This window comes from Jaculus jaculus, chromosome 5 (genome assembly GCF_020740685.1).
Source record: "Jaculus jaculus isolate mJacJac1 chromosome 5, mJacJac1.mat.Y.cur, whole genome shotgun sequence".
Taxonomy (NCBI): Eukaryota; Metazoa; Chordata; class Mammalia; order Rodentia; family Dipodidae; genus Jaculus; species Jaculus jaculus.
In genome coordinates, this window is record NC_059106.1 from 127,465,223 (window position 1) to 127,477,529 (window position 12,307).

The window sequence follows — 12,307 nt, forward strand, 5'->3', positions numbered from 1 at the left end:
ACAGAGTGAGTTCCAGGTCAGCCCGAGCTAGAGTGAAACTCTACCTCAGGGGGAAAGAAAGAAATAAAGAAAAAGCTACTAAAAACACAAGCGGGGTGCTGGAGAGATGGTCAGCAAAGCCTAAGGACCCAGGTTCGACTCCCTAGAACCTACATAAGCCAGATGCACAAGGTGGTGCATGTGTCTGGAATTCGTTTGCAGGGGCTGGAGGACCTCGCATGCCCATTCTCTTTCTCTCTCTCTCTAATAAACAAAAATAAAATATATTTTAAATCATCATACACACACACACACACACACACACACACACACACACACACACACAGTGGTAGAGTGCTTGCCTAGCATGCACAAGGCCCTAGGTTTGATTCCCTGCAGTGCAACAAACCAACCAAGAAAAATTGTTGCCCAAACCCTGGCCTCCCTGGTATTTCTGCCCGTAGTCGGATTCTACCACTGGAGTCACTGTCTGGTGCTTTGGGTCTGGTGGCTCACTGCCCTTGGTAAAGGAATCCCTTTCTTTCCCTCTCCTTCTTGGGTCTAGGAGATGCTCCCAAGAGGCTGGCTGTGCTGGGCCTCCCTGCTGCTCCTAGCCAGACACACCCAGGCCTGCCCTGTGGGCTGCGACTGCTTCAGCCGGGAAGTGTTCTGCTCAGATAAACACCTGGCCACCATCCCACCGGACATCCCTCCGCACGCCACAGACATTGTCTTTGTGGAGACCTCCTTTACCACAGTGGGGACCAGGGCTTTCAGCGGCAACCCCAACCTGACCAAGGTAGTCTTCCTCAACACCCATGTCCGTCACTTGGAACCTGATGCCTTTGGGGGGCTGCCCAGGTTGGGGGACCTGGAGGTCACCGGCAGCCCTCTTTCTAACCTCAGTGCCAACATCTTCTCCAACCTGACCTCACTGGACAAGTTCACACTAGACTTCAACAAGCTGAAGGCTCTGCCTGAGGACCTCTTTTACCACATGGATGCCCTGCAGTCCCTCCACCTGCAGGGGAACCAGCTCCAAACCGTGCCTGGGAGAATCTTCCAGTCTCTGGGGCATCTCAGGACTCTTAACCTGGCTCAGAACCTCCTGGAGCAGCTCCCTGAGGGGCTGTTCCACCCACTCACCAGACTTCAGACCCTGAAGCTTAGTAACAACATGCTGACCAGCCTCCCTGACGGTGTGTTTAGCCGCCTGGGCAGCCTGCAAGAGCTCTACCTGGACAGCAATGTCATCTCAGAGCTGTCCCCACGCGTGTTCTCAGAGCTCTTCTGTCTGGAGAAGCTGTGGCTCCAGCGCAATGCCATTGGCCACCTGCCACTCTCTGTCTTCTCCTCCCTGAACCATCTGACCTTCCTGAACCTTCAGGGCAACGTGATGTCCATGTTGCCTGCTGGGCTCTTCACCCACACCCCAGGCCTATACGGCCTCTCCCTGTCCCACAACCGGCTGGAGAGCCTTGCCGAGGGTGCCTTTGCCAACCTGTCCAGCCTCAGTTCCCTTACTCTCTCACACAATGCCATCAGCCACCTTCCTGAAGGTATCTTCAGGGACCTCGAGGCATTGGTCCAACTCTACCTGGGCAGCAATAACCTGACATCCTTGCATCCCAACCTCTTCCAGAACCTGTCAAGGCTTGAGCTGCTCAGCCTGTCCAGGAATCAGCTGACCACACTCCCAGGGGGCATTTTTGACACCAACTACAACCTCTTCAACCTGGCTCTGTATGGCAACCCCTGGCAGTGTGACTGTCACCTGTCCTACCTCATTAATTGGCTGCACCTGTACAGTGAACAGCTCTTCAACATCCACGCCTACTGCGAGGGCCCTGCCTACCTCAAGGGCCAAGTCGTGCCCACCTTAAAGAAGGAGCAGTTGGTGTGCCCTGCCACCAGGGACTGCTTGGGCTTCCATGCCCTGGGGCCAGATGACAGGGATCTTGGAGGCAGCTGGGAACTGGAGGTTAAGGGGAAAGCAGCCCCCCGCCGGTGCATCTACAGTAACCCCGAGAACACCGTGGTACTTGCCTGCTACGAGGCTCAGTGTAATCGGCTGAACATCAAGCTCTCTCCCAGGCAAAGCTCAGGTTCCCCAGCAATGGTGCACAAAGCCAGCCAGGAGTGGGACTTGAGGTCAAGCTGTGGTTCCGTGAGGGTAACTGTGTCTATTGAGGCTCTGGCTGGAGGGCCCTAGGTACAGACAGATAGAGACTGGAGCTTGGACAGGTGGTCCTTTGGGGGCGGAGGGAGCCGAGTCTCTACACCTGACATAAGGGACATGGTCACACCTCTAAGGTAGGGAGGTGGAGTGAGGCCCGTGTCATCGAGCCAGTGGCTCCTCCCGTTCTGCCTTTGCTGTGCCTTCGCCTGACCTGATAAGGCCACCCTTGTGCTTTGCAAAGCATCCTTTCGAAGCTGCACTGTGATCTAGAGAATAAAAAGAATAAAATGCCCCAGCCCCAGTGTTTTCCCATGACTTAACCCCACCCAATTCTCTCCCGGCCCTGAGTTCCAGCTCTGATATATGCTCATCGCTACTTAAGTCACACAGCCTGGAAGCCACCCCCTTTTGGCACTTAGTTAAAAAGTCACATGTGGGGCTGGGGAGACAGCTTTGCGGTTAAGGCACTGTTTGGAGCATAGGTGACCAGAAACAGAGAGGGCAGGGTCTGGCTTTGTGTGGGCAAATCATAGTGTCCCCGCCACCTCCCATGCTGCGTCCAGAAGTCATGGTGAAATGGCGCCTTGGGAGGCCAGGTGAGCTGGTGGACTGGGCAGCTGCTCTGCATCTTGGCTTTCAAAGCCTCTGACTCTGGGCCACCCATTCATTGGTCTTGCTCTCCCCTGGTTTCCAGGACATCACTGTTGTCCCACTGTCCCCACCCTCTCAATGCTCCTGAGCCACCACTCCCACGGTGGCTTCCTCAAGGGCCTGTTGACCCACCTCTGCACTGACAGGTGCGTAGGTGTCACTTTACTTGACCTTGAGCTTGGCTCTTCTCAGCTGTTCACTGACCTCTGTCTGCTTAGTCTCAGCCCATCTTAGTTGCAGGCGTGTCTAAACTAAAGCACCCTCAACTCCTCCTACATCCCCATGTGGCAGAATGGCAAACCCATGGGAGCTGGGACTATTATTCTCTGTCTTTTCTTTTTTTTTAAATATATTTTTATTTATTTGAGAGGGAGAAATAAGTGGGGGGATAGGAAGGGGAAAGAATGGGCATGCATGCCAGGGCCTGCAGCCATTGCAAACGAACTCCAGATGCGTGCACCCCTTTGCCTACCTGGCTTACATGGGTCCTGGAGAGTTGAACCGGGATCCTCTGGCTTTGTAGGCAAATGCCTTAACCGCTAAGCCATCTCTCTAGCCCCCTATTCTTGTCTTTTCCTGCCCCTCATCCTCACGACCAACCACTTAGGCAATGACTGCTCAGGCTCTTATCTTTCCTTTTGCTTTTCCCACCCCAGACTGAACCAATGCACAACTGATGCCAGGACTGTGGGGGGGGAAAGGCTGGACTGGGGAGTGAGATGTGAGTCAGAGGCACAGCTGCCCCCCACGCTCAGCAATTTACAGCCAGCTGGGGCTACCAGACAAGAGCGTATGGAGAAGCAAACCCGAAGAACAAAGACGTGTGTGTGTGTGTGAGGGCTGGGTCAGTGGATCCCTGGCCTTGTGGGAGCGACAGGTTGACCAGGGCGGCGGGGTGGGCGGGACTCATAAGATGGGAGCTGGAGACTTGCAAGGAGGGAGGTCAGGATGGCGGGGCCGTGGGACGGGCCACTGGATGGAGGTAGTGGGCAGGGAGAACCAAGGCTTGCGGGGGCCCAGAGGAGTCTGCTTCTGCAGGGCCTCTGGGGTGTGTGTGTGCATGTGTGTGTGTGTGTGTGCGCGCGCGCGCGTGTGCATGTGTGAGTCTGTGTGTGTGGAGTGTGCATATTTATTAAAGACATTCCAGGCAGTTCACAAAGAGGATGGACGTATTCTTGCCTGTGCTTCAGAATATTGGTTGAGAGCAAAAGGCAGAAAAGAGAGTACGTTCTCCTTGAGGCAACGGGTGCTGAGGAAAGAATATTGGCCAACAGCCAGCTTGGAACTAGGTAAGCTGGGGGAGTGGTGGCTCTGAGAGTGCCCCCTTGCATCTGGGCACCGTCATGTTTGGTCTGCTTGTGGGTGGCCCAGACTGGTCCAGAAGTTGAGTCTTTGATGGGTTCTATTCTAGAAATCAATGTAGCTGTCCCTAATATTTAGCATTTGATAAGTCATACCTCCCTTCTAGGTTTCAGATTTTTCTCCTGTGTCCTAAGGCAGTTGGTTAAACCTTAGAATCATCTAGATTTTAAAAGAAATAACAGGGCTGGGGGTGCAGTTCAGTGGTAGGTTGCTTGCCTAACATACACAATGCCCAGGGTTCAGTTCCCAGCACTGAAAAACAAATGAATCCCAAACTAGGTGGGTGTGGTGGCAAGCACCTTATAGCAGATGGATTGAGGGAGGATCGTTTGAACCCAGGAATTCAAGTTCCACTTAGGCAACATAGTGTGTTCCCTGTTTCAAAAAACAAGAGGGGCTGGAGAGATGGCTTAACAGTTAAGGTGTTTACCCGCAAAAACCAAAGGATCCTGGTTCGATTCTCCAGGACCCACGTAGGCCAGATACACAAGGGGGCGCATACATCTGGGGTTCATTTGCAGAAAAAAAAAAGAATAGAAAACACAGGCCAGTAAAAATCAAACCCAGGTGTCTGGGTCATATCTTCTGAGATTGAAAATACTTTGGGAAGCAGCAGGGGCCAGAGATATCAGCCTTTAAATGATCAAAGTACCCGCCCCTGCCCTCATCTTAACCCACAGCCGGAGCTGAAAACAGGGCTGAGTTTTGTCTTGGTGCATCCAGGCTTGGGTTCTACAGTGGCCATCTGTACCCCCAGCCTTGTCAGACCCCCACTATGGTGAGTTTTTTTTTGGAATGAAGCAAGCCCCAAGCGCCATACATAAACACATCTCGTTGGCGTTCTTTTTGTTTCTTGTTGCTGTTTTGAACTTTGTCATCTCTGGTACTCTCAAGACAGTTTGCAGTTTTGGAGCTACAACAGTGACTCTGAACACTGGCTTTTTTTTTTTTTTTAGATTTTTATTAACATTTTCCATGATTATAAAATATATCCCATGGTAATTCCCTCCCTCCCCACACTGGCTTTTTTTAAAAATACTGAATGGCTAAGTCAGTCCGAAGTGCCTTCTTCCAACACATAGGACTCTTCCAGGATGCGTTCAATGCTGTATAGTTGAGTGACTTTCTACCGCTTGTCAGCCATGGAACTTCAGGCAGGCTGCTAAGCTCTGTGCCTCAGTTTCCCCGCCATGTAGTTCAATGCCTAGCAACACCTGCTTTGTCGTGTTATTGGTGAAAATAAAACTAGCATGCTCGTGGAACTCACCCAAGACAGCGATGTAAGTTCTCACATAGTCTAACCTTGGGCTAGTATTTTGAAAAATGTTTAATTTTATTTATTAGAAAGAGAGAGAGAGAGAGAGAATGGGCACACCCAGGGCCTCCAGCCACTACATGTGACACTGTGTGCATCTGGCTTTACATGGATAGTGGGGACTTGGACTCAGGCCATTAGACTTTGCAAGCAAGCGCCTTTACCCACTGAGCCAGCTCCCCGCCCTGTATTAATATTTTCACTATTCAGTTCTCCACTATGTGACGTTTCAGTCAGTGGTAGATCATATAGGCAAGGCAGCCTGGTGAGATTGTAATAGAGCTGAAAGCCCATATCATCTAGTGACAGTGAGGCTGTTCCGATGTCAGAGGGTGTCTCACCTACTAGTGCTGCCGTAAACAAACCTCATAAAAGCATAGCAGCGCATTATACTTGGCAATAAATGACTATACTATTGGCTTATGGGCTTACTATGGTGCACTTTTTTATCACTGAGAGCGCATTCATGTATACACATTTGCTGGGGCTGGAGATGTAGCTCAGTGGTCAAGCGCTTTCTAGCATGTTCTAAAAGCGGTCCCCAGCACTGCAAGACAAACATCTGTTAGAGCTAGTCCCACTGCAGCCAAACTCACCTCATGGTTGCAAGAAACCATGTGGAGCGCGGGCCACTTGGATTCACATAAGCACAACTCTCCAGTGTTCCCAGCACACTGCCATCACCTAAAGGTGATGCATCAGATATAGACGCACATTATTTCTAGAGAGGTATGGATGTGGGTTGGATGGAATTTGACAAATATTGGCTAATAGCTAAAACGTCTGTTTTACCCCCTTTCCCGGGCCTGTTTCTGGAGGACCTGGGAACTCTTGCTTACCTATCACCACTGTATTCAGATTCACATGCAGTTTTCAAGATCTTCCAGTGCTGGAAGCAAGCATTGGAACATTGGATGGTGCTGTCTAAGAGCCCACAGTTGAGCCCAGGAACTCTCTGGCTCCTTCCACAGGTGCATAGGGAAGCTTTTCAAATTGCAAATCTCTGCGTTTCCATTCTGATCTCAAAGCGCCCTCTTGAGGTCCACTGGAAGAACAGCTTTCTGCACCGGCCTTGAGCCCGCTTCCCTCTAGCAGCCCAAGTGCCCAGTGAGTGACTTCCCTAGGCCGACCGTGGCCATCAGGTCGGTTATGATGGCAGCCACCGTGTCCATCAGCTCGGTTATGATGGCAGCCTAGAATCTACGACTGGAATCGAGTGTGTGGACACTGAAGCTGTCCACCTGCGTTCAGTGTTCGGTGGACCCCCCGAGTCCGTGTCGTCTTCCGGGACGAGTATGTTTGGCTTCTTTGGAATTGTACCTAAAGTTGATCAGCATTTTGGAAAATTATTTCTCTTTAGCAATAGTCAGCCCTTATTTTAAAATTGTAAGTGTAAACAAGAGCAGCTTCTCTTTAACCCCTCCTTTGTCATAGTATAAACAGGTAAACTAAATTGAATTAAATTAAATGGGAGTCCTGTTTATTATAAATTAATTTTTATTCTAATTTATATTGTAGCATTTTATTTTTAAGTTATCTGGGAGGTCTGGTTATGTTACTGTGAATTTTTATCACAGGGAATCAAAGGTGCTATTACAAATGATCTGCTATTAAAAGAGGTGCTGAAGGGCTGGAGAGATGGCTTAATGGTTAAGGCTTTTGCCTGCAAAGCCCAAGGACCCATGTTCGATTCCCCAGGATCCACATAAGCCAGATGCACAAGGTGGCACATGCATCTGGAATTCATTTGCAGTGGCTGGAGGCCCTTGTACACCCATTCCCTCTATCTGTCCCCCCCCCTCAAATAAATAAAAAAAAATTTAAAACAAGATGTGCTGAGAGCTAGAGAGATGGCTTAGCGGTGAACGCTCTTACCTGAGAAGCCTAACCAGGGTTCCATTCCCTGGTACCCACATAAAGCCAGATGCACGTATCTAGCATTTGTTTTCAGTGGCTAGAGGCCCTGGTGTCTCTTTCTCTCTCTCTCTCTCTCTGCATGCAAATAAATAAATAAAATATATTTTTTAAAAGAAGTACTGGGTCTGTGAGGAGGAAGTGCCCAGCTGGACAGATGGAGGTCTTCCTACCACAGGATGACAGCTGCTCCTCACCTCTGCGTTCTGAGAGAGGTTTTGTAACGGGCAGGAGAGATTAAAGCTGCATTTGGAGGAAGTGAAAGAGGACACCCAGAACAACAGAAGTAATAGGATACTGTGTCTGTTTATGTCTGTATAAAGCGACCCGTACAATGACGGGGGCTGAAGACTCCTTCCATCTTTCATCTGGAAGCTGGAGACCCAGGAAAGCTAACAGTGTAGTTTAATTCACATCAGAAGGCTTGAAAATGAGGAGGACTGGCAGTCTAAGGGGAGGAGATGTGATGGAATGTCCCAGCTCAAGCACTGAGGCATTAAAAAGGGAGTGAAGGGCTGGAGAGATGGCTTAGCGGTTAAGCGCTCGCCTGTGAAGCCTATGGACCCCGGTTCGAGGCTCGGTTCCCCAGGTTCCACGTTAGCCAGATGCACAAGGGGGCGCACGCGTCTGGAGTTCGTTTGCAGAGGCTGAAAGCCCTGGCGCGCCCGTTCTCTCTCTCTCCCTCTATCTGTCTTTCTCTCTGTGTCTGTTGCTCTCAAATAAATAAAAAATGAACACAAAATTAAATGTAAAAAAAGGGGGAGTAAATTTTTCCTTCCTGATCTGCTCAGGCCCTCAGTGGAATAGAGGATTCCAACCCCAAGGGGAAAGCAGTCTGCTTTACTGCATTCTGTGATTTGGGTCTTAAACATCCCCTAAAGCCCAGGTTGAAGGTATAGCCCCCAGTGCAGTAGAGTCTTTTAATAGGCGGGGCCTAGTTGAAGGTCTTGGGTAATTTGGTAATTTGGGGCCATACTTTAAAGGAGCTATTGAGATCCTATCTCCTTCTTCCCTTTTCTTCTGTGCCCAGCCACCAGGTGAGCATGCTTTACTACCACATCTTCTTACCATGAGGCATTGCCTCCCCATGGGTCCAAAGGAGTAGGGCCAACAGACCTAGAAAACTGTCACCCCAAACAAGCCTCTCCTATATTTAAGCAGACTGCCTCAGGGGTTTTGTTACAGTAACAAAAAGCTGACTGACACATGGAGTCTGCCATTTTAGAGGCTAATCCCCAGAACCACCCTCACAGACACAGGCAGAGACAGATCTATTATGGGCACTTTATAGGCAAGAGTTTTATAGTCAAGTTAACACATGAAATTATTCATCTGTTTGGAAAGTTGGTTTATGGTTCTAGTACTGCCTCAAGCTTACTCTGTGATTGACCAAATGTCTTCTGTCTGAGCCCTGAATCTTTTGTGAATATCAGCAGCTGAAGGCTTTGAACACTGCTGTCCTCTTACATGTTATTTATATATATATGTTATTTATATATATATATATGTTTATATATGTTATTATATATAATATATTATATTATATTAATATATTTATATATGTTATTATATATTATATTATATTAATACATTAATATATTATATATGTTATATATGTTATTATTTATATATATGTTATTTATATATATGTTATATTTATATATAACATATATATATGTATATATATATATATATATATATATATATATATGTTACTTATTTGATATCTGGCTTACATGGGTACTGGGGAATCAAACCTGGGTCCTCGGGCTTCACAGGCAAGCATGTTATCCACTAAGCCATCTCTTCAGCCCTGATATTCTCTTAAGACAGATGTGTGGAGTATCCCATCTCCTGACTCAACTTCCAAGATAGGGTGGATTTCTGGCAGGTACCCACCACCTCACTTGATCAGGTGGGTCCATCCAGGGTCTAAACTCTCAGACCTCCGTGGGGAGAGGCCAGCTAAACGTGCCAAGTTCGAGTGCAGTGTCATCTTAGCCCTTGGCCACAAGAGCTCCTGGTGAACCTGGCGAAGGTGAGCTTGCCCGGCGATTCAGGCCTCCTTTCCCTGGGCAGGTCAGACCACAGCCCTTCTGAAACAGAAGCAGCCCTAGTCCCCTCCATCAAGCCTCCCATGCCTAGTCCAGACGTCCCCAACCGCAGTCTAGTGCAGGTCTTGCCTCTCACAGGTGCCAGCTGGTCTCAACCCCGCTGCGTTCTTACTGTGAACGCCATGGCCAGCTCCAAGGACGCACCCTTGTGTGAGCTAGCTCTCTCACCAGTGGCCCCATGGCAGATAAGGAAACCAGATTTATTTATCTATTAACATTTTCATTTATTTGCAAGGAGAGAAAGAGAGGGAGAGAGAAAGAATGGATAGGCCAGGGCCTCCTGCCCCTGCCAACAAACTACTGATGCATACATCACTTTTTTTTTTAATTTTTTATTTATTTATTTGAGAGCGACAGACACAGAGAGAAAGACAGATAGAGGAAGAGAGAGAGAATGGGCGTGCCAGGGCTTCCAGCCACTGCAAACGAACTCCAGACGCGTGCGCTCCCTTGTGCATCTGGCTAACATGGGACCTGGGGAACCGAGCCTCGAACCGGGGTCCTTAGGCTTCACAGGCAAGCGCTTAACCGCTAAGCCATCTCTCCAGCCCGATACATCACTTTTTAAAAAAAAATTTGGCTTTTTTTTATAATGATTTTTTCTTTATTTTTCTTTATTTTATTTGAGAGTGACAGACAGATAGAAAGGGGGAGAGAGAGAGAGAGAGAGAGAGAGAGAGAGAGAGAGAGGGAGGGAGAGATAGGGAGCAAGAGAAATGAGAATGAGAATGAGAATGAGAATGAGAATGAGAATGAGAATGAGAATGGGTGTACCAGGGCCTCCAGCCACTGCAAACGAACTCCAGACGCATGTGCTCCCTTGTGCATCTGGCTAATGTGGCTTCTGGGGAATCGAGCCTTGAACCAGGGTCCTTCAGCTTCATAGGCAAGTGTTTAACTGCTAAGCCATCTCTCCAGCCCATACATCACTTTTTAAAAATATATTTTATTTATTTATTTGAGAGAGAAAGAGGGAGAGTGAGAGAATGGGTGTGCCAGGGCCTCCAGCCACTGCAAACAAACTCCAGATGCATGCACCCCCTTGTGCATCTGGCTAGTGTGGGTCCTGGGGGATCAAACATGGGTCCTTTGGCCTTGCAGGTAAACGCCTTAACTGCTAAGCCACCCCTCCAGCCCCTGCATCACTTTTTATATCCGGCTTTACATGGGTACTGGGGAATCAAACCCAGACCTGCAGGCTTTGCAGGCAAGCACCTTTAACTGCAGAGCAGTCTTTCTAGCCCAGTAAGCTATTAAAAAAAAATCTTTCTTGGCTACATTTTTAAAAATGTGGACATCTCACCTGTGTCCTTTCAATTCCAGGCCTGTAGAATGTGTTAACCCAATACCAGCCATTCTAGGCTCTTTTTGTCAAGACAGATGCCACAGAAACTCCTGAGCCTGTGGGATCAGCCTTCATGGCACTACCACACAGGCAGGGCATCCTGTTCCTAGATGGGGGGGGTAGCAAGTCCCCAAAGGGGAAGTGGTGCAGCCTAGATTCAACGCCTTCAATGAAGGCGCACTGCTCACCTGGAGACCTGGTGTACGAAGTGTTTCTGGAACCTTCACTTTATGAGGTGAGTGGCTGCAGCGCTCAGACTCCCACTTGCCAGCTGCAGACGTGAAACCGAGTCTTCAGAGAGACAGAATTAACCGGGAGCTTCTGTTTAATGACTTCACGGGTTGCAGAGACTGTCTTGACTAATACAGACATTTCCATCCTGCCAGAGGGACCTGAGCGCCAGCTGACCTTTGTGCACTTGGCAGAGAGAACTCTCTCTGTCTTCCCCAGAAAGCCTTTCAGAGAGTGGCCTGACTGCAAACGCTTCCACCAGCGGTGATCGAAGAGGCACACCCTTAGGATTCTAAGTACCCCCATGCACCTGGATGCACTGAACATACAGGACGACAAGACTGTTTTTTTTTTCCTCCTCAGACACTCATTGAATGGGAAATGATGAGTTTGAGAGAAACCTCTCTGTCATCTCCGGGACAATGAAAAGCACACAGGGGACACTCCGGCCAGTTCGACAAGGCTGCTGTCTCAGGAGCAGGGGTCTAGTTGGAACTGCTCTGTGCTATACAAATTTCCCCTCTTCCATGAAACTATTTCTCTCAATCAGACCTCATGTTGACAATCATGGTTCTCATAGGAGCTTGGAAACTCCCAGATTCCCAGTTGGAGCCAGTTCGAGCATCCATAGAGAGTGGTGTGTTCTCTGCTCTTGCAGAACCTGAGAATTTCCTCAAGGATATTGTTATAACCACTCAGACTCCAGACCATGCTTGCAAGTGCCTAACCTCCCACTTCTCTCCTGGCAATAATCAAGTCCTTATCTGGGCCCTCTTTGCTCACTCTATTTTCTTTTTCTTCTTCTTCTTCCTTTTGTTTATTTATTTATTTATTTTTGGCTTTTCAAGGGAGGGTCTCACTCTAGGACAGGCTGACCTGGAATTCACTATATAGTCACTATGTGGCCTCGAACTCACAACGATCCTCCTACCTCTGCCTCCTGAGTGCTGGCATTAAAGGTGTGTGCCACCATGCCTGGCCATCTTTGTTCACTCTAGACTTCCACAATCAGTGACCACCCCTTGACAATAGCATTACAACCATGACCTCAGCCTCCCTATCATTTGTCACCATTCCCAGAAGAATAGTCTTTGGGGCCATTATGACCATGACGTTGAAATGGAGCCCTAGAGCGCCAATGGAATAGTTAAATAGTCCACCATTTGTCCACCTGTCTTCTCCAACGGGAGCCCACAGCGACCATGTATGGCGGAACC

At 48.8% G+C, this 12,307-nt stretch overlaps 1 protein-coding gene across 1 annotated transcript; it reads left to right on the top strand.

The window, feature by feature from the left end:
* The first annotated feature begins 547 nt into the window (after window positions 1-547).
* Cpn2 (carboxypeptidase N subunit 2) lies at window positions 548-2,191 on the top strand. The gene has a single exon (XM_004665704.2). The coding sequence runs from the start codon at window positions 548-550 to the stop codon at window positions 2,189-2,191; it is 1,644 nt and encodes a 547-aa protein (XP_004665761.2).
* The last annotated feature ends 10,116 nt before the right edge of the window (window positions 2,192-12,307 follow it).

Excerpts from the sequence above, each read along its gene's own strand:
- Cpn2 (XM_004665704.2), top strand. The coding sequence starts at position 548 with ATGCTCCCAAGAGGCTGGCTGTGCTGGGCCTCCCTGCTGCTCCTAGCC.